The sequence below is a fragment of the Calonectris borealis genome, chromosome 1 (assembly GCF_964195595.1).
Source record: "Calonectris borealis chromosome 1, bCalBor7.hap1.2, whole genome shotgun sequence".
Taxonomy (NCBI): domain Eukaryota; kingdom Metazoa; phylum Chordata; class Aves; order Procellariiformes; family Procellariidae; genus Calonectris; species Calonectris borealis.
In genome coordinates, this window is record NC_134312.1 from 202,601,551 (window position 1) to 202,628,930 (window position 27,380).

The window sequence follows — 27,380 nt, forward strand, 5'->3', positions numbered from 1 at the left end:
GGTGGGAATAGGTTTTATACTCGTGAAATAGCCAGTTTTTGCCCTCTGGTAAAAAGCCTGCCGAAAAAACTGCATGAATGTCTCCCTGAAGTCTTGAGCAAGATTCATTCCAGGGAAGTATTTTCCTGTCTCCCCGTGCTTGCAATAAGAATGCTTAACCCTCTCTTCCTGAAGACTTAGCTGTGAATTCAAGAGCGCAGCCAGGTATTGGGCAGCTTCCCAGTGAAGAAGCTCCCAGTGGCAACTGCAACAGCAGTTGCATTCTTTTGGTCCGGAATCTGTCTCTACTTAAAAGCATATTGATGGCAGTCTACATCACAGAGGTTTAAATGAACAAAAAAGGAGCAGGAGCATTTTGAGGCCATATTAGTACTGGCATGTGTAAGTTACACCACCACCTCTTCTAGTTTACTTGGATACTACACCCCAAGCCAGAGCAGGCGAGTGCTACAGAAAGGCTTCTTTTTTGCATTTGACTTGGCTTCGAGGTACACAACCGTAGAATACCAACCTTTGAGTAAAGTTATTTTTTCAATGAAAATCACTTAGTAATTAGTAACCTTAAAACAGAAAATTAAGCAACAAAACTGTAAGAAACTAGCTGCTTCTAGCAGCAGCACTACGTGAGTTACCAAGAGAATTCATTTTCAGTGGCATTTGAGAAACCATACGTCAGTGACAGAGGAGCCACACTTAACAAACATTCTTTATTCTCAGGTCTCAAGACATTATCATAATTTGACATTTTTTATTTGTACTGTATAAAAACTTGCATTGAGTCAAAGTAATAAAAGCCTGGTTGTCTGCATCAGTAATCAATGATGTTTTAAGAAATTTTAGAATAGCAGTTAAGGAATTCATCCGCTTACTTATTGATAAATAAGATGTAACAGGTACCACCCATTGTTTTGATCAGAGAGTGTTTAGGCTTGTTTCCAACACTATTTGGACCTACAACTTCTCTATCAATATTGCAGAAGCACCTCCTCCTCCATTGCAAATTCCTGCAAGACCATATTGTCCTTGTTTCAACACATGGGCCATGTGAACAACAATTCTTGCTCCAGACATTCTAAATAAAAGAAAAAAATGTATATAGCTTAGTTCAAAAGAAATTCTTAATTTGACCCACACAGGATAGTTGGCAGATTCAGTACTGATTCACCGGAGGGGAAAAAACCACCACCAAAAAGACCAAACCAACCCTTTCATCTACATTTAGATGCAATACAGGCTATTTTTCTCTAGCTACAGTACTTAACAGAAAGATTCTTATACATACACAAACAAAAACTCCGTGTTTATCTGAAGTTTCTGCTGGAAAAGGAAATCACCTCTAAGTAAGTCTGTGTATTATGAAGTATCTCTACATGTAGCAAAGCTTTTTCAAAGAAGGTAACAAACCTACCACAAAAAACAAATCAATAGTAACGATGAATTTCAAAGTTTCTTATTTCCTTACAACTTGATGTACTGCGGTATGCTACTTTGATCCACCTAATGTGCAAAATCAGACATTTAAATTCTGTCATTAGACTGTCGAAATTAACTTTTAAGACAAAAAATCATATTCCCTTATCAGAAGAAACTGACACTGCAAAGGAGATGTCAGCATGTCTTGAGGGATTATGCCTTGATTAGAGCTTTTTATGAACCATGAAGTACTCCTACTTGTTCCTGATGTACAACGTGGTTGCTTCACATCTGTATTTACTTAGAGGTTTTGAGATGGGTTTTTCCTCATAGACCTGGTCTGTGCAGCACGATCACGCTTAGGGAGGATTAATGGTATATACTTAAGTCATGAGAAAGTTACAGCTGTTGGGGAACACAGCAGGTGATCTGACTCCTCTAACCAGATGACAGAACTTCAAACAAAAGACCCACCAACCCCCCCCCCCCCCCAGACTATCCCTGTCTGCTGCATTAGGTGCTTGGAGACTTTTGGATTCACTGCCAAAAATGCTTTACCAAGACCTGGAATTTCACTTTGCTCATGTAAGAAAAATAAAAGTCCCTGTACCACATTTTTGCTATTTTCATAAGTTTACCCATAAATTTTATTAGCTTAACTACTTGATTAATTATTATTGTTTATTCTGTCATGTTAATAGTGATTTGGTTTTAATACTTCATAAATCCATATAGCTATGGTAACAAGCAAGCTCTTTATAAAAGTAGGTGATAACTAACTGTGAAGAGAAAAATGGGATCGTGATCTTTTCAAGGTACCCTGAAATTTAACACCTGAATTAAGTCACTCTCTACTTGACAGCGAACTTCTATTACCCTTCCTGCTTGCATTAAATGTGAGAATAAAGGTAAATGTGTTAGCAGCAACAATGCCTCTGTGCAGAAGAAAAACCCGTGCTTATTTTACTTACCCTATTGGATGTCCAAGAGAGACGGCACCTCCGTTAATATTTACTTTTTGTGGATCAATACCCAGCATTTTAATATTGGCCAGCACCACAACACTGAACGCTTCGTTGATCTCCCACATTGCAATATCTTCTTTTTTCAGGCCTGTCTCACTTAGAATCTAGAAATAATAATAAAAACAATTACTACTATGAAAAAATTAGGAAGGTAATTGTAGAAATAATTAGGTCTATTTGAAGTCGGTGACTCAGGCTGCCTGTAGTCTGGTCCAAGTTCACATTTTGGAACCTCTTTGATGGGAAAAAGCAAAATTGAGGTACTGAAGCACAAACTTGAGTTTTCACAAAAGAAGAAATGGAGAATGCCAAGAATATGTTTTCATCACACTTACACTAAGACCGCTGCTACGGTAAGTGCATTTTAACTGATACCGTATTGCCTCAAGCCATACACTTGTCTTCACTTCCTTTTTGAACTAGTCTCTACTTGTATAACCATATTTATTTTGCCTTTTAGCCATACTAGCTGCAAAGCTTCAAAAGTGTAAACAAGCCCAAAGTTGGTGAAAGCAGTATAGAACAATATTCTCTTTCAAAGTGGGAGTGAAAGATTTGTTACTCTGAAAATCTGCATTCTAGCTTTGATCCTCTGAAAAACATGTGTTCTTTGTATTTATGACATAATTATAATTTCGATCCTAATTACAGGAAGATCCACTGAGGGATGAACCAACGATCCAGTGCTAGGGAAGTTTGTTGTTTTTCACAAATCACTCGGTTTTATTCCTACCTTGGGAACAGCATGTGCAGGCGCAATTGGGAAGTCAATGGGATCAACAGCAGCATCTGCAAAAGCTGTAAAAATCGCAAAAGCTCTTTAAAGACCTTTTGTTTTTACCATACATGATTTTTATTCATGCAAGCAGCAAACCCAGCCAAGATAGAAAAATTCTGAATATAATGGTCCATGAAATAGATACATTTAATGTTTAGTGCTTTAAGTGAGCTACATAATAACAAATTTTCATATTTTTAATATTATTCCATATAGAAAACTGTTTATGATCAAAAGCCTGCTGGTACGACACTTGAAATTCCAAGGGCTGTATCGAGAAGATGGCAGCCATGATGCCTAAGGGCTCACCTTTTCTGTTCCATGAACGTCAGATAACGGGCCAAACAGGACTCCCAGTCTGAGAGCGTATCATGGGAGTATTTTCCAGGACTGTGCTCAAAGAAAAGACAAGACCAATCTTACCTACTATCCGTGCCAATGGTTTGACTTTCAGTCTCTTGGCTGCCTCTGTAGTCATCAGCACCAGAGCAGCTGCTCCATCATTCAGAGTACTGGCATTAGCAGCTGTAACTGTTCCTAGAAAAGGTAAAGCATTGTTTAAACAGAGGGGGAAGTGTGATATAGCTCAGGTATATCCTGTTAATAATTTTTTTTACCTTTTTTTTACCTTGAACATAAGGTCTCAACAATATCGTGGTATCTGTTGCACTGAGTTAACTAAAAATGAGTTGTCTTTTTAAATCAGTTTGATTGAACAAGTACAATCACATGTATTTGTATCTGTATCCAAGTGGGGGTTTAGATCATGCCTTCTATGTCAGCTGCATGGCTGGCATTAACACAGAATTCCAGCTTAAAAAGGGTGTGGATGAGTGGCAACTTTGATTTAACCAGAAAGATTTATCAATTACAGATTCAGGGAAGTAACAGGTAACTATGTAAAGGCACTCCAGCTCCCACTGAAACAAGAGCTTATACTTGGCAGAGACCGAGGCAATTGCTAAGTTGAAACCAACCTGTTTCATTCTTTTATAGCAAATGTCCAAAACAGAGGTTTTCACTGGTTTAAGGTTCTTGGACCATCTTTTAATCCAAGCCAGTTCATGCTGTTGTGAAGCATGTTTCTTTATCTTAGCAGACATTTAAAATTAAGGCACTACTGATGGGCATTTAAACTCTTGTGAACAGACTCTTCACTATAACAAAGTATCCTTGCACTTGGTAGAAAATTAAGCAGTTAATTTAACAATATTTACCATTTTCTTTCTGGAAAACAGCTTTCAGGTTTGGAACTTTACTAAAATCGACACGTTTGTATTCTTCATCTTCTTTCACTTCTGTATCTGGCTTTCCTGAAATTCAGATTTGGTTTAGTATTTTATAGTACCGTCCATTCTTAAGACATTCTAACACAGTACTTTGATTAAATGCTGCCTTATTTAAACAACTTACTTCAGTTAAAAAATGCAGACGCATGTAAAATGCATGTCAAGAAATGTGCTTATGAAAACTGAAAAAAAAAAATATTCCTTAATCCAATTTATTCACAGCAAATCCATTTATACTTCCTGGTGGATGAATGAAAGGGACAAAGAATATATCTTTAAGGTAATTAATAGGGAAATTAAAACACAGAGGTCCTCAAGCCATCTAGCCAGACTAGCTAAATTCAACAGCTAGTCTTCCACTTACATAAAAAAGGAAGAAGATATGGTATGTAACATGAAAGAAAAATTAAAAAACAAAAACAGATCACAGTCACTGACTGCTGTTCACCAAAAGGTCTGCGTAACAGAAAATTCTTCGCTAATCTAAAATTAGCGTTCCTGATATCTACATGTTTAAACAACACAATTTGCACTGCACACAGACAATGTTACAGCTTTCAATGAGAAACACAATTCATTTTATCACACCTTTCCATCATACCTTTTTTTGAAATAGTGACAGGAACGATTTCATTTTTCAATATTCCTGAATCCCAGGCTGTTTTGCTCTTAGTGTAAGAGCCTATGGCATAAGTGTCTTGTTCCTCTCGTGAAATAGTAAACTTCTTCGCAGTATTCTCAGCACAGTTGCCCTTGGAGAAAACCAGGCACATTAGGTTTGGTATTTCTGGAGATGTGAACTACAAATGTAGTTGAAAAAATCAACCAGCAGATTGCCAGAATTGAATGTGACTAATATTTAGTGTCCGTGTCTAATTTACACAGTCATGATCAAATAATAACTTCTGGTTTTGGAATATGAACTTCAGATTTAGCAAACATTTTCTGGATCCAGATTATTAAAGCCATGAAGGAGCATTAATTACAAGGCTTATTTAAGTTAAAAAATTGCATGCAAAAGTAAGTTTTAAAGTGCTTAGGGTTAATGTCTTCAGAGACCTTGTTCAGCCACAGAACAGTATGTTCACATCATCTTACTACTGTTTTCATTCCATTGTTAGCTTGTCTGTTCCAAAGGTTACAAGAACAGGTCAACACACAGAGCTTATTTAGCCTTTGGAATCTGATACTCTAAAACCTGTACAAATAAGGGTATGTATACCTTTTGCCTAATAACTGGAATGAAATAAGTAGAATGAAACAATCAAATCATTTTATATGTAGTTCAATCATAATCATAATTGTACAATCATAATTCATTACCAACACTGTCTAAATACCTGGTGACAAAATAAAAACCAAGGATACTCATTCAGTCAACCTGAAAGATTTGTTCTTGAACAGGTTTTGTTCCACCTCTCATTTCTGTAGAAAACTCAATGAATCAACACAAAACCCTTTAGTACTATGTTCCTCCAGTTCTTCAAACAAGCAAGTTCATTTCTATGCAGATAAAGCTTCATAGCACCAGCAACTTGTCTATTGCCAAAACATAGACAAGAGTAAGTTCCTAAAGCCGCCGGATGGGCCTTCCTGTATATTCTCACACAGACCGTTAAGGTTTTCCAAGCAACGTACAGCTGTTATAATAAACACAAAAGGTTCTGAAATATTGTCCCAATCTATTAAAACTTTGTGTATTATAACCAACTCCTAGAGTTTTTCCCCACATACAGGAACTAGCAAAACCACTATTTACATTCCTACAAAAATCCTCACAATCAAAATCCATTTTAGCTGAAATGTGGGAGTGGATTTCAACCAATAGTCTAAGCAGAGTGCACTATACTGCAAAAAGAATAAATCACACACAGAAGCAGTGAGGTCTTGTCCTGGTTTTGGCTGGGATAGCGTTAAACAAGGCCTGAAACACATTCAGGAGACATAGCAATAGAAACATGCTGGTTTGAACATCCCAAGGATATTCAAAATTCTCAAGAGCTATTGTAATCAGCCTGGAGGAGAAGGGGAAGGTGAAGGAAGCTGTCTCCCCCGTAGATAGGCGTTCTGAGGAGAAGAGGTAAAAAATGTAATTATTAACAGTTTCCAAGAGAGAGCTCCCGAAGTACAGGGATGACAGCAGTGCTGAGTACAATCTCACAACCAATAACTTTATCGTACCATAAGCCAATGTTACACAGTACAGCAAAGCGATCACCTTAATCCAACTCCCAGAGGTGATAAACAGCACATAAATACTAGTAAGCAGTATATACAGCAAGTAAGGTGTTACATAACACAACTCTGAGAACAAATCCAACAACTCTGAGAGCAAATAAACCAACATTGTAACCAGTGACTACTAAACTGATATAATGAATGCTTATCACAAATTTGTTCTAACCCGCTTGGGTCAGATGTGTCGTTATCTCAACCCTTCGGGCCCCACGCTGGCACCAAAAAGGACTGTCGTGGTTTAACCCGGTTTAACCCACAGCGGGATGGGGAGAGAATAGAAAAAAAGTAAAATTCATGGATTGAGATAAAGACAGTTTAATAGAACAGAAAAAGGAAGGGAAAATAATAATAATAATAATGATGATGATGACGATAGAATATACAAAATAAGTGATGCACAATGCAACTGCTCACCACCCACCAACCGATGTCCAGCCAGACCCTAAGCAACGGTCACTGCTCCCCAGCCAACTCCCCCTCCGCGTATATACTGAGCATGGCGTCATATGGTATGGAATACCCCGTTGGCCAGTTGGGTCAGCTGCCCCGGCTATGCTCCCTGACAGCTTCTTGTGCACCTGGTAGAGCATGGGAAGCCGAAAAGTCCTTGACTATGTAAGCACGACTTAGCAACAACTAAAACATCACTGTGTTATCAACACAATTCTCATCCTAAATCCAAAACACAGCACTATAGCAGCTACTAGGAAGAAAATAACTCTATCCCAGCCGAAACCAAGACACGCCTGTATCAAATATATGGATCACAGTAGAATACTCTTCGTGACGTATTTTCCTGTACACCAGCAAGAACACTAACTGACCAATCAATAATGCCCTACAACTGTGAATTACCATAGGCAAAGGTCAGAAATATTCGTAAACTGAAAGCAGTCATTCTCTTTTCAAACTGTTCTTCCCCAACGGTTGTTCTTCACTATCTTCATATCAGTTGTTTTCCAAACCTCTCCTAAGTTTGCAGCTGTTTGTCCAATTTAAGTTACCATGCTGATGAGTAAGCATATCAGCTGACTCAAACCTTCCAACAGAAAATATGAGATATGTACATTGGGGGAGGGAAAATAAACGTGACAGCCTGCTGAACCATACAGAGCAGGTACCCTCAAAGACATCAAAGATTGCTCTCTCCCACAGATAAAGTAACAGCAATCTATCAGCAGCAGAATTTTTTTTTTTAAATCCCTGCTCTAGGCTATTCAGACTTCAATCAGAGACCGATAAATATTAACACACAATTTGCTATTCTGTTTTGGTCTTCTGCCTAGCCCCTCCATTACAATTACTACAGGAAGCCTGGAAATGGAAACTTTTTCCTCCTCTATTAATGTTATTCCTCATTTCTAGGTTTTCTAGATGAAGCAGTTTCATAATAATTATAAGCAAGCTCTTCAAAGCTGCATCAAGTCTATGGTTGATACTTTAGTACCGTGCAGGAATATTTACCATATGGATATGGTTATAAGCATCTGTCAGCCCATCTTTTACTATCAGGTCTTCCAGCTTTACTCCTCCATAAGGCGTTGATCCTCTGCTCATTGTGTAGGGAACATTAGACATGCTCTCCATTCCACCAGCAACCATTACATCCTGCTCAAAGGAAAAAAGTTAAAATTATTAATAATGCAGTATGTTCTCTATGACTTCTTGTAGGAACAAATATTACCAAAAGCTTAAGCATGGACATTTTATATTTCTGAGGAGTCTTAGAGAAAGAGAAAAAAAAAATTTATGCATTTAAAAAGCAAACAGCAGGAACAACAGCTGAAGACAGTTAATCCATCCTGACAGAACAGCTAGACTTTGTCTTGTATGCACTTTTAGAAAGCTGCAAGAGCCATGTCAGTCTCTTGCACTTTTACTTCAAAAGCTTCCGAGATCAAATTATAAATTTTACTTTAAACAGTTTCTTTTTCTGTAAATTTCTCATTTTTGTTCTTCATTCGCAGCTCCATATCCCTATGGAACAAGCAACAGTCAGAATCTAAGAGACCAATAAGAAGAGACAGAGTACCTGCTGTTGTACATAATGTTGTTTCACCTTACTACATAAAGAGAGAAGACTTATAATATGGTTTTATAATTTGAAAAGGCCAGTAAAAAAAGAGCTGTTAATAATTAATGATTACTGAACTTGAATTAAGCTGAATCACTATGGGCATTTATGGATTAGTATACTTTTCAAGCTGAGACAAAGCAAACAAACAGAAAACCTACAAACAACAAAGCTATAAGGACGATAAGTATACCTGCTGTTCATCAGGCTATACCCCCAAAATCCCTAGGATTTCAGGATGTGAAGAATAGACACAGTTGTGCTTAATGGCACATTTGGAATACGGATAAATGTAAGAAAAATACACACACAGCAGTGTGAGTCTTTGAGAGTTCAATAGTGCTGTTAATATAAATTCAAAAAGATTTTACATCAAAACAGCAATAAGAAAAAGATGAAAGCTTTTTTGGTTTCTTTAAATTAAGACTCAAAAAAATAATGGTTTCGTTCAGAATAGATTACGAACTATATCCAGGAACAGTGACATGAAGTAATAAAGAAAAGAAAGAAGGCTGGAGACAAACTGGAAAGGCAGATAAATCGGAAAGGCAGTTGAGATATGGAAGCAGCAATAGGTCAGAGGAACAACAGTCCCTGGCATTTCAATCCCATAAAGTGAAAGACTTGTAGACAGAGTTAATACAATTGTTTATATGATGATGTATGCTGACTCAAGCCACTGGGAACCATCACTGACTTTCATACCACAGCCACCTCACAGTCCACAGACAGGAAAAACAAATACCAAAAAACCCCGTAATTTATAGCTCTAAGAGACTAATAACTGTCTGAGTCTCTGCTTTTGCTTAGACTGGCCGCACAGCATGTATGATTAGTTCAGCTGAAAACTCCAGTTCTCTTCAGAGCTCATGGCCTGAACCTGTCAAACCAACCAAATGCACAACCACTCTCATGAAGTCATCGGATATAAATTACTAAATCTAAATGTAGCTGTTAACACAGACATGCTGGGCCTGGTTCAAAGTCCAGTGACAAGACTTCCACCGACTTCAGTAGGCACTGGACAAAGTTCCGTTCTCTGTAGAACAAGGCCAAAGCAGTAAGTAGTTGCTTAACTCAGCTATACTGTTATCTTCACAGAAGGGACAACAAAACTTAAATATTTTACTTTTGTTCTAAAAAAAAAAAAAGTAAGTACATTTCTCACTAATGAGCCACTTACTTTGTAAGCCAAAAATATATATTGAACTGACAATATTTTCACTTCAGAGAAGGGGAGATGTTGCCAACATGCTTTGAGTATGGAAATAAAAACAAAATTGAAATGTCTGTCTTCGCATTCACACTTCCCCCATATTCTTTGCTGCATAGCATTTAACAGCTTGCTGAAGATGGTGTATTCTCCCATCCTCCCATTAAGTGATACTATTTTCCCCATCATACAGAGAATCTTAGAACAGAGTTGACAGAGATGAGCAATTCCCCTCCATCAAGCTCTCTTCAATTAAATCTCTTATGCAGCAACAATAAATTCCACTTTTTCTAAAACAATAAAAAAAAGCCTGAAACATTTTTAATGTACTTGGAAACAACATTGCTTTAATATGTATATTTAACTCATTTAAGTGTTTAAAGTGTCTGAAAGTCAAGATTAAATGTGTTTCAGCAAAAACTAAGTCTATAAAAATTTCTATATAAAACATAGAAAATTCTATATAAAATATAGAAAAAATATAGTCTATAAAATACATCTGACAATTTCCTAACTATAATACTTCAATTTTTTTCTGTTTTAAACCAAAACACACTTAAGTGACTATAAAATTAAGGTTGCATAAGCCAAACAAAACCTTGCTAATTAGCTTTATTATCCCAAGGTAAAACACAGTCCCAAATCAAAGAGCACAGTCATTAGTAGGACAGGACCTACAACATTAGATTTTCTGTAAAATAGCAATAAAAATCACATACCTGACTCCCACACATCAGGCTTTGTGCTGCCATCATGATCGATTTCATTCCCGAAGCACAGACTTTATTGACAGTTGTAGTAGGAGTGCGGATTGGTAGACCTGAGTCAAAGAAGTTGTACAAACAACTGTTATTTAAAGGGTAGACTAACACTTTATTGGTGTCCCAGCAGTATTTCATATGGGACCAATTTTTATCTAGGCCCAGGGTGTCCAGCTTGCACTATCTATCCTGCCAGGGAAATTTATCTATCCTCACCCCTAGTTACTATCCTTCTTGGAGACTCTTGCTGTTTTCTCCCCTTCCAACAACAGACTCGTGGTAAGGGAGCAAGCAAGTGAAGAATCAGAGAGACAGAAGATCAGAGAAGCTACTCCAGAACTATTCCTCCTCCTGACACCCTGATCCCTGTCTCTAAGAAGCGTTCAAGACTTTTTGCAAAGGCATAAACAAGCTGTAGAATTTAGCAACTGGCAACAAGACAGGCCCCAGAAGTATAGGGACTCTAAACACATGCCATACCGAACAAGACCAAAAGTGCTAGGTGTCAGCGTCATTCATACGTATCATTATTACTGAGTTATTATTGTTATTGGGTATTCATTACAATAGCTTTGGGCTCTGCTGTGTGCAGCTTGGCTCAAGACCTGCATCACTGCTTCTATCCTAGGTTTACTCTCTAGTATTATGGCTCTGCTACCAGCAGTGAGATGGGGAAACTAGCCAGGGGAAAGAAAAGAGCCATATTCGTGGAGGAGGAAGCAGTTCCTTCTCTTTCAAAAAAGTACAGGGACAGAGCCAAGAAAGTATCCAGTTCTTCCTTGACCCATAGACTTTCCTAGAGTCACACTAAGGTATGGAATCCCATCCCCACAGCAAAAGGGAGAAGAAAATAATTCCTGCACTCCAATAACATTCATGCTGCAGTTAACATTATAGAGTGAATCCTTCCAGTGACAGCTCCAGACTCCATGAGAAGATGAGTGTAATGACATACTCTTATCTGCAGTTCAAGGAAACTCAGTGACCCCTTATCCAATAAGGCTTAAGAGTAATGATACATTGAAGAAAAAAGGTCTATTTATGAAAGATTCAAAAAGCAGCATCCATCATTAGCGTAAAGTGCTCTGGAAGTAGCAGCCTGGTCTCCAGTATCATCTTCTCCAGGTTCTGCAAACACCGTAGGCAGTAACATCCATCGTGCATACGAAAATTGATTCCTGAGGATGCACAATTAGGCTCACTTACACGTGTACAACACGCACCCTTCACCCACCACAGGGAAAAAAGCCTACACAGACTGTCTTGACAAAAGGCTGGGCACCACTCTGCTTTAACTCATAGCTCAGTAATCTACGCTGTCTACATAAAGAGAGAGAACCTTTAACCCCAGTATCAAGAGAATGAATACCTGCACCCAGGACTGCTTGTCTTGCTGGAGCTTGTCCTTGACCAGCCTGCAAGACATTACCCATATACGCTTCCTTCACTTCTTCTGCAGGGATACCTATAAAACAAAATTGTTTCAATTCAGGATTCTTTGCATGGAAGACGTAACTCCCTTGTACGAACCTTCCCATTGAAGTTTTCTACCAAAGACTGATGAAACGTGTCATGCGCAACCTGTGTGCTAAAAGCAGCACACAGACCTCTGTTGGGTGCATCCCAGATCTCTACTCTCATATTCATGGAACACGGCGAACTGGTGACCCCCACAGAACAGAATTCCCTTGTTACCCTGCAGAACAAGTTAGCTAGCTAAAGCAAACATTTGCAAGCCTCACTAGTCCTCTGAGCAGCTCAATTTACACTGACGGTTAAATGCACAAAACTTTCTATCTGCCATAATCATGTCCAAAGAAACAGTTTTGCTTGTTGGTTTGACAGCAGTGAGCCAAGGCCACAGCTAGCTGCCACTGGACAGAAGAGGCCTGCTCTCCTGCTGCACATCTTGCAACAACCCTGGTGTTCAAGTTCTTGTAATATGCTGTTTCAAGAAGCCAAACTTGGAGAAAATTAACCCTCATCTCCCCCCAAAAAGACTTTTTTGCTGATTTAAATCCATGAATAGACTCACAAGGGTGTCCTACAAGCGTAAGTGCCCATGTAAAAAATGGGCAGGGAAAGGAAGGGCCACTGGTTTCAGCAGCAAGTAGTCTTTGCATCAGCTTAGGTGTGTTGTAAAACCCCACCTCAGACAATTAGCGTGTTCAATGGGATTTGGACTAGCAAAGATATCCCTAAGTAATGATCTGTTCCTAGAAGCAGCACTTAATTCAGATTGAAACAAAGCCCAACAGTCAACTTTAAACAAATACCATTTGTGGATAAAGACTTAGAGTGCCACAGGAGCAAAAAAACCCAAAACCTTTTGTTTACCAAGCAACTTAAAAACAAAAGACACAGACTGATACTATTCTGAGTCTCTTGAGGCTTTCTTTGTCACAGAAAAAATATTTACATTTACCTGCTCTGTCAATTGCTCCCTTAATTGCAATGGAACCAAGTTTAGTGGCTGGCAATGATGAAAGAGATCCTTGGAAAGATCCAATCGGTGTCCTTACAGCACTTGCTATCACCACCTCCTAAGAGGAGAAGCATGAAGTAAAAGTCACAGTCTCTCTCACATATGCACACACATACCAGTATTTTTTAAATTTATCCACTTTTACTCTTTCATTCATGTCACAGCTTCCCTTTTATCCTGCAAGTGTTTCAGAGCACTAAAATAATCTTTATTAATGTATGCAGCATACAGCACAAACATGTGCAGCTGCAGGACTACAACCTTGGGATCACGGAGCCGTGGTGGGATAGCTCCCATGGCTGGAGTGCTGCCACGGAGGGATACGGGCTCTTTAGGAAGGTCAGGCCAAGAAGACAAGGAGCGGGGGTTGCTCTTTATGTGACAGAACAGCTGGAGTGCATTGAGCTCAGCCTTGGGATGGATGATGCTTGCAAGAGTCTCAAAGGGCCTGGAGCGAAGGAGGGTTGAAGAAAACGGGTTTATGTTCAAGGATTACCCCCTCCAACCTCAAGAGCAGTCCATTCCAACAAGCAGTAAGTCAGGTAAAAACGTCAGGAGGTCTGCATAGATGACCAAAACTCATACACAAAAAGGAAGCATACAGAAGGTGGAGGTAGGGACAGGGAACCTGTGAGACACTATCCGAGCACGCAGGGATGAGGTTACGAAAGCCAAAGCCCAACTGGAACTGAATCTGGTAAGGGATGTCAAAGGCAACAAGAAGGGCTTCCATAAGCACCTAGGAGGCAAAAGGAAGTCTAGGGAAAATGTGGGCCTGCTGCTGAATGTGGCAGGGGACCTGGTGACACAGGACATGGAAAAGGCTGAGGTACTGAATGCCTTCTTTGCCTCCCTCTTCACTAGTAAGACTGGCCTTCAGGAATCCCAGGCCCCAAAGACCAGGGGGAAGGCTGGAGCAAGGAAGATGTACCCTTGGTGGAAGAGCATCAGGTCAGGGAATACTTAAGCAAACTGGACATACATAAATCCATGGGCCCTGCTTGAATGCACTCACGACTGCCGAGCTGGCTGATGTCTTTGTAAGGTCACTCTCAATAATCTTGGAATGGCAATGGCAATTGTGAGAGGTGCCTGAAGACTGGAGGAAAGCAAGCATCACTCCTATCTTCAAGAAGGGCAAGAAGGAGAGCCCAGGGAATTACAAGACGGTCAGCCTCACCTTGATCCCTGGGAAGGTGATGAAACAACTAATCCTGAAAACCATTTCCAGGAACATGAACAAGAAGAAAATCATCAGGAGTCATCAGCATGGATTCACCAAGGGGAAGTCATGCTCAAACAACCCAATAACCTTCTACAGTGAAATGACTGGTTTGGTAGATGAGGGGAGAGCAGTGGACATCATCTGCCTAGACTACAGTAAGGCTTTCAACACTGTTTCCCATAAGATCCTCGTACAGAAGCTGATGAAGTATGGGCTGGATAAGCAGACAGTGAGGTGGACTGAAAACTGGTGGAACGGTTGGGCCCAGGGGGTGGTGATCAGTGGCGCAAAGTCTGGTTGGAAGCCAGTAACTAGCGATGTACCCCAGGGGTCAATACTGGGTCCAGTCCTGTTTAACATCTTCATTAATGATCTGGATGATGGGACAGTGTACCCTCTGCAGGTTTGCTGGTGACACCAAACTGGGAGGAATGGCTGATACAACAGAGGGTCGTGCTGCCATCCAGAGGGACCTCGATAGGTTGGAGAAATGGGCTGACAGGAACCTCATGAAGTTCATCAAGGAGCAGTGCAAAGTCCTGCACCTGGGGAGGAACAACCCCAGGCACCAGTACATGCAGGTGGCCACCTAGCTGGAAAGCAGCTTTGAAAAAAAGGACCTGGGGATCCTGGTGGACACCAGGTTGAACATAAGCCAGCAACGGGCCCTTGCAGCAAAGAAGGCTGATGGTATCCTGGGCTGCATCAGGCAGAGCATTGACAGCAGGTCAAGGGAGGTGATGCTTTCCCTCTACTCACCACTGGGGAGGCCACACCTGGAGTGCTGTGTCCAGTTCTGGGCTCCCCAGTACAAGAGAGACATGGACATGCTGGAAGAGTCCAGCAAAGGGCCAGGAAGATGATTAAGGGACTGGAGCATCTGACATACAAGGAGAGGCTGAGAGAGCTGGGACTGTTCAGCATGGAGAAGAGAAGGCCCGGGGGACCTCATCCATGTCTATTAATACTTGAAGGGAGGGTGCAAAGAGGACGGAGCCAGGCCCTTTTCAGTGGTGCCGAGTGACAGGACCAGAGGCAATGGGCACAAACTGACACATAGGAGGTTCCCTCTGAACATCAGGAAACACTTTTTCACTGTGAGTGTGACTGAACGCTGGAACAGGTTGCCCAGAGAAGTTGTGGAGTCCCCATCTTGGAGATATTAAAAAGCCTGGGTCCCAGCATAATGCATAAGCAGTAGTTTAAGACATGGTATGACATTCAGCTCTATACCTAGTAGCCCCTCAAAACAGATTTACTCTTATTTTGCCTCAGCTTTAGTGTGACATCAGCCTGCTAACTTTAGTGCTATCTATCTGCTAACCCTGTGAGAGTAGCATGAGGACCTGGCACCAAGAAGATGCACATTTCAGACCACTGGCTGTCCCAGACAGCTATTGAGAAGAAGCAATGAATACCTCCAACTGTGCTGGCTTCAGTTGAAGTTAGACACAAAGCTTTACAGGGTCTCACCACGAGTTCTTTATTTAGAGAGACAAGCAAAGAAAGAAAACACTAGAAAAAATTAAACAAAAAAAGACAAATTATACTTATTTAAGACTAAGAAGGTCTGTCTGTTTCTGTAACCCATTCTTCATCATGATTGACTTCAGTGATAGTAATACACTTGTCCCCATCTTTTACGTTCTAACAGCAAGTTGCAGGATAACATACAAATAACCTCAAAGGGATTAGTTGGCATCAGCTGTATTTTCCAGTAACAGGTAGATAGTTGCATTGAGCTTAAGTTAGCTGACACATTTCTAACTAATTTTGTCCCACACTACCTAACAATTAGCAAAGCAAAATAAAAACAGAAATCTGACTTTTATTCCAGATTTTGCAGTAAGGTGTGACTTGGGCACAAGTCACACTGTCTTCAACACAGATTTTTTGTGGTAATTTTTTAAAAAACTTCAGCGATTAAGAAACAAATTTAAAACAGTGATTTATTGCAGCCTGATGGTGCTTTATACTTACATTTAAAGTACGCTGTGATGCATAACCACGGCTTGTATACTTCAAAGCCTGAAAATAAGAAAGTCCTCAGAATTTCGTATCATGAAAGCCAATGCCATAACGTTTCAGTAATGTACCGTTTTCATAAAGTCATTATTTAAAAAAATAGTATCTAAGAAACACTGGAAAAAATACTGAATTAAAAATCATAACATGCCTTTTAAAATAAGAGTAGTCTAGTATACAGTCTTACCATAACATCTGTGATAAAATATTTTCTGAAAAATTAACAGATACTGCTTTAAAAACAAAAACCAATTCATTTTGGCCAAGTCTGTTACATACACATGTATGTTATGTCTAAACTAGCGAGTGAGTGGTGCTATCTTGAAAAAGTTTACTAGGCTCCCTGTCTGCTTCTCTGGACTTTGGTTCATTCATTTCTATCATTAACTTCACTGCTTTTTGAACAGTGGCAGTTTGTGTCTACAGCTTTAATTCATTGGCATTTCATGAACAAAATGAGAATAACGAATTCAGAATGCTACCACAAAAGATGATAACAAAACAAAACCAAGAAAAAAGAACAGGCTAATTCACGACCTACTAGCTTCATCTACTTAAGCAGTGTAAAGATACAAAAATACATCTACAGGTATTGTTTCATGTATTAACAGAATGATCTTTCAATTAGTGGTTTAAGCCACCTCCTTAGCCATTTTCTTAGACAACATTTCAGCACACTGGAGACTTCTGGTCATTACTGAATGACAGCTAAATAAATACTAATTAAAAATAAGTACTTAAGGACACCACAAAACCACCATCAATTTTATAAATCAAAGAATGCCTTCTGGTATTGTGTTCACAATACGAAAATTCAGTCTGTTTCTCTCTTCATTTGACAACCTTCAACTAACAAAAGATATTTTTTTTCCTACTACTGTTTTTTTTCTACTACTGCTTTTCAATTAGTTCTTTTTTTTTTTCCCCAGCTCAGGTTGTAATAGCCAGCAGAAAGTTTTAAATTAAACTTCTCCCTGAAAATGAATTATGTCCCTGCAGGGTTTTAATAACAGGGCTTTCAAGGGTTAGTGTCAAAAGAAAACCCTAGCAAAGTAACATGCCCTTACTAGACAACACCTGAAGTTTACCTTTGTAGTAAACTGGACGAACCAGACAATAGTCTTCTAAGTGTAACTGGCATCTGCTAGTAGTGTTCATGCTCTGTGTCAATTACAGACTTTTTTAAAAAAAAAAAAAACAAAACACTTCTACAGCTGGTAAAACACAACCTTCAGCTTTGCATAGGGCAATATGGATGCAATCCAGCGCAGTACAATGCTTTACCTGCCCTTTCCTTCCTAGTACAGCTCTCTATGCCAGTGACAGGATCCCCAGCGCTCCAGGCAAGCCAGGCACCCCCACCAACACAGTGGCAGTGCCTCAATGCAACCATGCACAGGGGCTTTTTGGGCAGTGGAAAAAGCCGCTCTCAAGATCGCGGCTAAAGGTCCCGCCGCGCTTAGCGCGGTCCCCGGCACAGGGCTGCCGAGGCGGGGTGGGGGGGGGAGCCGTCCTTCACCGACCAGGCGGCTCCGGGGCGGCGCGGCCCGCCCGGCCCTGCAGGCCGCGGCGGACACCGGCCCCCGCTCGCCCAGCCGAGAGCCCCGCCGCAGGAGGCGGCCCGGGACCCGCTCCCTCCCGGGCCGGGGGCTCCTTCCCTCCGCGCAGCGCCACAGGGATGAGGTGAGCTGAGGGGGGCGCAGCCTTCCCCACCGCAGACGCGGGTGTGACCTTGGCCAAGTCTTTCCGGGCCCCGCGGCGGGGCTGCACAACGAGGGAGAGGGAAGGGCTGGGGCCCGTCCCGCGCGCCGCCCGCCTCACCCGCAGCAGCTCCGCGGCCGGGCGCCGCCAGCCCAGCATCGCCATGGCCGCCATGCTCCCGCCAGCCGCCCCTCGTCACCTTCACCCCCTGCGACGGCGACGCCCCGCCCCCTCCCAGCTACCATTGGCCCTGGGGCCGAGGGCGGTGCCAAACCCGTCCCTGCCATTGGTTGGTCTGGAAGGCGGGCCGCAGTGTCAGCGGGGCTGAGCCGGGAGAGGGCGGTGCCCGCCCTGCGCCTGCGGTTAGGCGGCGCGCGGCCCCCGAAGGGGTGAGGGCGGGCGGCTGGGTAGCGCTGCCCCGCGGGGTGCGGCGGTGTCCGGCCGGAGTCTGGCAGTTCTTGCCGCCGCCGCCGCACCTCCGCCCTCTCTGGGAACCTTTCTGCAGTGAGAGGCGCGTTTCTTTCGTCGGCGGTGTCGCCGCTTAGGGACCGGGAGGGGCGGGGCGGCAACGCAGCCCGCCTTGAAGAGGGGGGAGGAGGCTGCGGAGGGACAGCCTCGGGCGCGGGAGGGACAGCCTTGGTTTCCTCGCAGAGTGGAAAAATAACTAGTGAGGAAGGACGTGGAAGATCCGTGCGGCGAGAACCAGCTCGCGGGGCTGCCTCCTCTCCGCCCCAGGGGAGGGGAAGCAGGGCTGAGGCTGCGCTCTGCCCACCCTCGGCCCAGCCCCTCGCCCAACCCTCTCGTCAGTGTCAAGCTGAAATCAGCAAAATAAAGCTACACAGAAGTTCGTCCCCATGCGGAACCCGTATCAGAAAGATAGCTGCGCAGTTACAAGGTCGGGGGGAGGAGGGGGACAGGTGCTGGAGTGTTTCTGAGTGTGGGGCCCTCGGCGTTGGCGTGCCCGTGTGCTGGAGCTGCATGCTGTTTTCACAAAAGCCAGCAACTTAATTCTCCTTAAACTCCTCCCTGTCTAGCCCTGGGCATAAACACCTAGAAGTGTTACCTCAGAATCTAAACCTGGCTGAGCACCGTCTCGGCAGCTGCCTTTACAGAAAGGTTGGTGCCTGCTCGACCCCAGCTCAATCTCAGGCTGCCCATACCGGTTCCACAGTCTTCCCCGCACTTTGCTTTCCCCGCTCATGCTCTCTGCCTCTGAATCTGGATTTCTAGATGAAGGCCAGTATTAAATCTCTACAGCTGTCTGCGTGCCTGACAGTGCCACTCTCCACTCTGCCTATCCAACACGCACAGAGCTAGGCCAGGAAAAGCTTAGTCCTTCCTGGTCTTGAGCTTTATATCTCAAAAGAACAGGCTCAAAAGACAAGGTGACATTCTCTGTAAATTGTGGTGCTGCACACTGTCTAGGACAAGCAGTTCTGTATTTGTTTCTGATCTGTTTCTCCTCAGCCACTTTTTTAATTCCTGAAGGAGTTAGCATACTATCTGTTACAGTAACCCATGACTGACTGCTGCATCCCCTGGAGCTGATGTCTACAAGCCAGGTAAGGCAGCATTTACTTGCACATTTCCTTTCTGTCGTGGTTTAACCCCAGCCAGCAAATAAACCCCACGCAGCCGCTCGCTCACCCCCCACTCCAGTGGGATGGGGGAGAGAATCGGGAGGGCACAAGTAGGGAAACTCCCGGGTTGAGATAAAAACAGTTTAATAATTGAGACAAAACAAAGTAGAACAATAATAATAACAATGAGAACAACAACAATAACAGAACATACAAAGCAGGTGATGCACAATGCAACTGCTCACCGACCGCGTGTCACGAACAGGGGGCGAGCCCCCCCACACCCCTGGTTTTTATACTGAGCATGATGTCACATGGTATAGAACACCCCATTGGCCAGCTGGGTCCACCACCCCGGCTGTGCTCCCCCTCCCCGGTGCAAGCATCACCCAGCAACAGCCAAAGCATCAATGGGCCATCAACGCTCCTTTCACACCAAACCCAAAACACAGCACACCCCCCAAGCTACTGGGAAGAAAGTTAACTCTGTCCCAGCCGGAACCAGGACACTTTCCTTCCCTTAGGACCACAAACTGGAACAAATGCCAAGAAACATGCTTAGGATATAGCATCTAGAAAGCAAGAGTATCTCAACAACTTGTTACCGTCCACTTGCTATCTTGACTGGTTTTTTATTATTTTCTCTTCACGTTGTAAAACTAACATTCATCAAAACTGCTTCAGTTCATTTTCTGTTCTACATCTCATTCATTTCCCTTTGAGAGAGGATTTCACTTTTCTCTCTGTCTGCTCTCAAAAGTAAAATACTTCTTGTTTTCCATACATGTCTAAAGATTCTCCAGACGTGGTAAGAGACTGATTGGGACTGGCACAGACGATGGAAGCATTTGTACTCTTTTGCTTCCTTGACTGTCGGTAGCTGATGTTCTGAAAGTTTGACCAATCTAGTCTAGACCTTTGATTTACAGCCAAAGTTTTCAAGTACAAACCAGAGATAACACAGGAACGGACAAATATTGACTTAGGAAGAACTGAAGATTTTACCTTGAAAATATGTATGTACCATATAGGAAAGACATCCGACTTGGTTGGATGAGAATATTTTTCAGAAATGCGTAATGCCAAAAACATATAGAACAACAAAAAGCTCTTAGCCTTTACTCCTGCAGTATAAGGCCCTTTTTCTGGGATACAGCTTGCTAGGACTAGTCCACCAGGACTAGTGTTCATATCCCAGCCAGAAAGGCACTTGGACTCCGAGACATATTGGTTAATAGGCCCCTTATTGGAGCTCATACGAGAAGGAAAAAGAGGACAGTGCAGATAATCTTACCTTCCTTCAGGCGCTGGGACTCCCGAGCTGTGCAGCATCAGGCACACCTCCAGTCAGGGCATGGCCTACGGTGCAGATCCGGTCCATGGAGAGGTTCCCCAACGTTTTGGTCTTCAGAGCTCTTGTAGGATCTTCTGAGAGAAAACAATTCTGGTCATCATTCCTACTGTCAAACAAAAGGATGTTCACACGAGAACATGCTGCTTCCTTTTGGGATAAAGGCACATGCGGGTGGTGTAATTGCCAGTGCCAGGAGGGAGCTCCTATAGGTTCCTTCGTTACAATCAGCTGGCCAAGTATTTTCTGTGGCTGGGGGATACCCACAGCACAGGACAGTACAGAAGGCCAAGCTGCCCCTGCGCCATAGCACAGCATAGCCTGTGCTGTAACATAACCTGTGTCCTCTCAGGTTAACCCCTATGTGGGTCATTAACTCCTTGACGTACAATGGTCTTCTGGTTAGGACATAGCTGAAATACGACTGTTGTAACGCACAGAGCATCACATCCCTGGCCTAAAGGGTAAGCAAGGTTATTGGGTCATTTACCAGTTTTCAACATCGTATAGGAATTTAGAAGATAGAACATAGCACTGTAATAAAATTAATAAAATTATTTAATTGTTCTGCAACTTCAAGTCTCCAACAAGATGACATATTCTTGAAGTAACACTAGTCTAAATTAGCGTGAAGCTGCGTAAGAACTTCAGTGCATAGAGAAGCTAAGTAAAGAAAAAAGAAACATCCCCTCCCGAGAGTTAATAAATGTATTTCAGGATACAAACCCTCTAGTGCAGTGTCAAAAAATACAGAAAGAACTCCTTTAACAAATAAACCAAAAATCCATCGCAGCCAGCATTCCCTTGTGCGCACGAGTGCCCTGGGACGCACTATGGCGCAGTCCCTCTCTGGGCGGTTTGGGCTGCACTTTACCCCACATCTGCTTATTTACACCCTCCCCGCCCTGACCCCACACCGGGTGGCAGGATGCCCTCGCCAGCCGCCTCCTAGCCCTGGCCAAACGGCCATTCACACCAGCGGCAGGAGGAAGCTGGAGGGGGAGGAGGGAAGAAACCCGTTTGCCTGTGGGATCTGCATCCCCCTCGGGGAGGCAGCGGCCAGGGGCTGCTTGGACACCTTCAGGAGATGGCGGGCACTGATAAGGGTGCTCTGCTGGGGGCTCCCCTACGTTTTACATCTTTGGTCCTGATCCAGGGATCTTCATACACCTTCCTCCTCCCTCCCTGGAGCTGTTGCTGCTTCTAGTCAGTCAATTGGCTGCTTCCCCCTCTCCCCCCCCTTCCCTCTTTAGCCCTTTTCCTCTAGGAGGACTTCAAGATTTTTCAGGATAGTTCATATTTAGGAAAATTCAAGAGTTCAGTAGGGACTGTAGCACAGTAGCATGCCCTACAGCCACTGCTTGAGGCCGAGAAGAGCCAAGGCGCTTTCTCCGGACTTCCCCAGCATCCACCTTCACTGTTTAGTGATGTTAGAGGGTATATGCTTGCCATTATTATCTGTTACCCATGGATTTGTCTAACCCTCTTTGAATCTGCTGATACCTGTGATCTGCATCCCCAGAATCCCCTGGAAACAAGTCCTCTTTTAGTGTTTTAAACCCATCTTCTGGTGGTTTTACCAAGTAGTCTCAGTGCTGATGTTACAGGATTCTGTGAAAATAGTTCTGCCTTACTCTCTGCCTTTCTGCTTTTGTAAAGCTCAGTCTCAGTCACATCCATGTTTGAATTCTCCTCTCCCAGCTGAAGCCGTAGCCTCCCCAGCTCCATGGCAATTTGGTTTCCTTCATACCATTTGGTGTGGAACCTAGTCAAAAGCTGCTGGCAACCCATGAGTCTCCTGGCATCAAAGCTGGTTGTAGCGATAGGTGACACACCTTGGCCAGCAGTTCCGTTTCACACCTCCATTCCTTCAGAAGCAATGGCTGAATGTCATCTACACCAGGAGGGCCTATTGACATCTAGAGTACCCGTTTGATGCAATAAATCCCACATATTTACCTCAGCTTAAGATAAGTTCCAACTGCCTGCCACAAAAAATGCAGGAGGTGTTCTAATTTCCTTAATGTCTTCAGTAGTAATCACCAACTGCAATAGATGGCAAATCCCGAGCTGTACATACATAATATTAGACTGTGGTCTTAAAAACAGGAACAGCACGCAGAAAGAAAACCATAATGCATTCCCTTCTTTAATTCTTTCAGCATCTCTTCCCACCAACTATAATGCACTAATTTCAAAGTCGCTAATTTTCTGTGTTCAGTCTTTTAGACTATAAAAACAACCACATTGTGCTGCTCTTCCTTAGCGCGGGAGATGAGATTTGCTTTGATTGTGCCCCAGATCAGCAGATCGAAGCAGCAGCCCCCAACCGTTCTCCCTTACAGGTGTTTCAGATTGCACGCAGGTCTTGGAGCACAGTATCCAACTGAAGTTACATAGTGGATCTCCATCACTAGAATAAATAAGGATGAAATGGAGGCACCATGCCTACACCTAGAGAGAGATGTTTACACATAAAGCAAAGGAAGCAAGCAAGCTAGCTAAGTTCTTAGTTTATCAGAAGAATGAAGCAGGTTTAGAGCCTTTCATACTTCGGTCAATGATTCTACCTGAACTGCAATCAATTTAAACTGGTAGGAGTTAATTTAGCTCAGCAAATCCTGTGATAACTGGCTTATTTATAGAGAGCAACTCCACCTGGAGAACCATTGTTGTGAAAGACTAAGCTTTGCCCTAAGAGAGGAAAAAAAATTTTGGAAATAATGGCAGCAAGCTATCGAAGTTCTGCCTACAAGAACTGCCAGTTTGAAAATTGCCATGCGCACTGAGTAGTCACTCAAAAATAGTTATTTATTCCATACAAATAGTCCTAACTTTTGCATGTACCAGAAAGCACAAAACACTGATGTTAGCTGGTGCACTTAAAGAAAAAAGGAGTTGAAATGTAAAAAGAGATTCACATTAAAAGGCAAGGACAATCAGAGAAAAAAAAGCCATTACAGTAAAAGGGCTCCTTCGGGCAATCGGCTGTTCCCACATCACTGCTTGTTTACTGCAGCATCAGATACCTGCAGGTCCCAACCATTTGGTGACACCAGTAATTTTCAGTGACACTCATTGTAAGTAATTTCAGAGACAAATCAACCAAAACATTCAGCAATCCAAGCACATCCCAGTAAGTTACACAGAGACATAACCCTTTTTAAAAATGCCATAAACAGAAAGTCAGGCACCCCCAGCCACTTCTGGCATGGCAGGCTTTGATAAATTTAAATTGAAAGACTACAGCTCATCTTTAAATAGAATTTGGAAGACTAAATAACTCTACATAGAACCTTAAGTACTTGAAAAAACTTGAAAAACCATAACAAGAAAACAACTGGAAGTCTTCACTTTTTCTTTTTTTTTTTTTTTTTTTTTTTTAGTACTCTGATCATAATGGACTTTGGGACATGGAATCAGGCAAATTTCACACAGCAGTATGTTTCAGGAGCAGCACCTGAATTCAACTTAAAAATTTTGCAGGGGAAGACACCAAAATACCTTGCTAAATGAGTAGTCTTTTATATTACATTTTTATTTTGCAAGAAAATAAATTATACAACTTAAAAAATAAAATTCAAAAATTAAGCAGTACATCAAAATAGTTCAGCTGGACTGCCATACAGAAACTACCACCATTCAAAATTGTACAGCATTATTATCTTGGTAGTGGCACACATTCAAAATTGTAAATACCATACGTAGATAGATATTACAACTCAGGAACTCAAGTTTGCTCAACACTCCAGACTACATATAGTGTATATGACAGGAAAGCTTTCATGTATTGTTTATTTCACAAATATGACCTCAAAGAATTACAAAGATAGCATCCCAGTCATTTAGATGAAAATAGAAAACAGTTTGAGTTTAAGATAGCAAATCTTTCTGTAAAACTATCAAATCTTTTTGCCAATTGTATTTTTAAAATTTGCACTTTACAGGACAATGGCATCCCAATGCAAATAAATGCAACATGTGAACATTCAGAACATTTATATTAAGTTTAAAAAGGTGAAAACGAGAAAGTCACATTATCTTTTGGAAATGTAATCGCAGTACAGTCATAACAAATGATAGATAGATGAGTAAAAATAGAAGCTAGGGACACCAACTGTGGAAAGAGGAAAATGGAAGACTTCAGAATTGAAACTGAGATCCTCATCAAGTTGTTGGGACAGAGAAAGATTTAACAGTATTTCTTAATTAAACCCATGAAGAGTAATTTTTTTCACCCTCTTCTACACCAGATTTCATTCCATAGCTATTCACCGTGGCAGTGTGTGTGGCAACATGTTTTTCAGATGCAGCACCTCTTTAAGCTAGGTCTTTGGACATATATAATCATAGCTAAAAATTGCAGCCTTAAAAGTGCGTTGTTGCCATATTGCAAGTGAAGAATAGTTCATTTTCATTTAGATCTGAACTCTACCCTCCCCAAAAGAACAGTTTACCCCAGGTATCTCCCTGTGCCCCAGGTGATACTAGTTTTAAGTGCATATTGGTGAAAGTGACCTGATGAAGAATGCTAAACGTGATTCTGCATCTTGAACAAATTTGCTGGTGTGAGTCTCAGATTTAATAGAAAAACCCGACATCCATTTCCGGTATATATTTAAAGAAAAATGACCATGTCATAGGCACATTACCAATTATATTTCTGCATCCCAGGTGTTGAGAAATATATAGATAACATTTAGGTTGTTTTATTTTATATTCATTAGTTGAGGGAATGTGCAGCTACTCAGCTTTTAGCAACCTGTTGCTTTCTGCATACACTCCAGCTTCCTAAACAGTTCTATCTGAGATGCTGTCTCTTAAACTTCTCTCTCAAATCTAAATAAATGGCTTCAAAATCAGCATTACCCCCTTTGCAGCTCTTTCTGCATGACAATTTCACACCTGTTCTTCTCTGGTTAAGGGTTGGAATTTTTATGTTGAAGAGAGTGTGCTCAGACTATCATTTTTCCCCCAATTATCCCAAGTGAGCACTTCTTACTTTTAAGTTACAAAGACTGAAAGTCTTGCAGCACAAAGATTTTTATTAGAATTTTGTTTTCTAATGTTCTATTAGTTTTACTGGTTAGCTACACAGAGCACCGCTTGCTTTTGATTCTGAATCGCAACATTACAGGGCCAACATAAAAGATGCAATATTTTTAAACAGCATCTACTTTTGAGTATCAATAAAAGCATATAACATAAGCTGTGGGATTTCAATAAATTGTAATTGGCCAGGTCTCGATTTCTCTCCATCTCTTGTTCATGAACCCCTCACTACCAAAAATTTCTTACTCAAATAGATGTTCAAGTACACACTGTTCTCAGGCAGTCACATTGGCATTTACATTAGTAACAGAGCATGCAGCCTGCCTAAGGGTGCAAACAGCCATTCTTGTAGTTTGCTTTTAAACCACTCTTACTTTATACCTTACTGCAACCATGTGAAAGCAAAGCTCCTCCTCTTACTTACTGGAAGGTTTTCCTTTTTGACTAAAGTTAATTGTATCCTCTTCCCCCTTTCAGTCATCAAAGAAGGTGAGACCTTTAGATGTTGTACTTGAACTGGTTAATTAAAAAAAAAATAAATTCGCACACTTGCGATTTATAGAAGAATATTCATACAGAACTGAGTAAACCACAACTTACCTTTTGTCCCAAGACAGGCACTCTGCTCCAGTGATTCATATTATCAGTCCAGTACATGCTGGGACATTTCAGAGTAGCAGAGAGGCAGGCAGTGCCAAACGACTACTTAAGATGATTGAAAACAGAAGAGGTAACATTAAAAAGTTGAAATTCCTGATGTGTATTTGGCACTCTCTCTGCATACGCTAAACAAGGTATTTTTCCTTAGCTTTTTACCATTTTCGTTAGAATTGTATTTCCTACCCCGCCAGTTTAAAAATAAAAAGCAGAGGGTTTATTTTTCATATAAAGATGTTGACTTCTAAGCAACAAACCAATCCAATTGGATTAACCTCGCATGTATATATAAAGTTACCAATGAGGAATTAGTACAGGGTTCTGTTATTTTCTTTCTGGGGGAGTTGTGCATCAATTACTCTTTAATGCGTTCAGATATATGTAGTCATACTTAAATATTTGGAATACAAATATTAAATGTACAAGGAAATACACTTAATATTTCTGTTCAATATAACAGACCCACCCACGAAAACTGCTTTTAGAGTGAAGTATCTTTCAAGAAAGCTTTAC

General features: G+C 41.7%; 2 protein-coding genes across 10 annotated transcripts in view; both read right to left on the minus strand.

Annotated features, from left to right (window-relative positions):
- Window positions 1-688: 688 nt before the first annotated feature.
- On the minus strand, window positions 689-26,901 carry ACAT1 (acetyl-CoA acetyltransferase 1). Of its 3 annotated transcripts, none has more exons than XM_075140049.1 (13): window positions 26,811-26,901; window positions 21,102-21,235; window positions 16,482-16,529; window positions 13,217-13,334; window positions 12,161-12,256; window positions 10,750-10,850; window positions 8,208-8,351; window positions 5,107-5,257; window positions 4,434-4,529; window positions 3,640-3,753; window positions 3,172-3,236; window positions 2,385-2,542; window positions 689-1,072 (listed from the first exon to the last, which is right to left on the minus strand). In XM_075140049.1, the coding sequence occupies exons 5-13, from the start codon at window positions 12,222-12,224 to the stop codon at window positions 952-954; spliced, it is 1,014 nt and encodes a 337-aa protein (XP_074996150.1). In that variant the 5' UTR covers window positions 12,225-12,256; window positions 13,217-13,334; window positions 16,482-16,529; window positions 21,102-21,235; window positions 26,811-26,901; the 3' UTR covers window positions 689-951. The 3 variants fall into 3 exon arrangements, with proteins under 3 accessions (XP_074996150.1, XP_074996151.1, XP_074996149.1); XM_075140050.1 differs by lacking the exons at window positions 21,102-21,235; window positions 26,811-26,901 and adding exons at window positions 17,615-17,703; window positions 18,348-18,445; XM_075140048.1 differs by lacking the exons at window positions 21,102-21,235; window positions 26,811-26,901 and adding an exon at window positions 18,348-18,458.
- CUL5 (cullin 5) overlaps window positions 24,676-27,380 on the minus strand; it is a 33,762-nt gene continuing 31,057 nt past the window's right edge. For 5 of the 7 annotated variants that reach the window (XM_075140044.1, XM_075140046.1, XM_075140043.1 and 2 more), the window contains one exon: window positions 24,676-26,915. The gene's annotated coding sequence lies outside the window, so the exon portion shown is untranslated. The remainder of the gene's footprint in view (window positions 26,916-27,380) is intronic. The other 2 variants (XM_075140042.1, XM_075140041.1) reach the window with 2 other exon arrangements.

Excerpts from the sequence above, each read along its gene's own strand:
- ACAT1 (XM_075140048.1), bottom strand. The coding sequence starts at position 18,401 with ATGGCGGCCATGGCGATGCTGGGCTGGCGGCGCCCGGCCGCGGAGCTG. Across the intron at positions 12,257-13,216 it reads GGGAGCAATTGACAGAGCAG|GTATCCCTGCAGAAGAAGTG; the intron begins GTAAATGTAAAT and ends TTTGTTTTATAG. Across the intron at positions 2,543-3,171 it reads CTGCACATGCTGTTCCCAAG|ATTCTAAGTGAGACAGGCCT; the intron begins GTAGGAATAAAA and ends TATTATTTCTAG.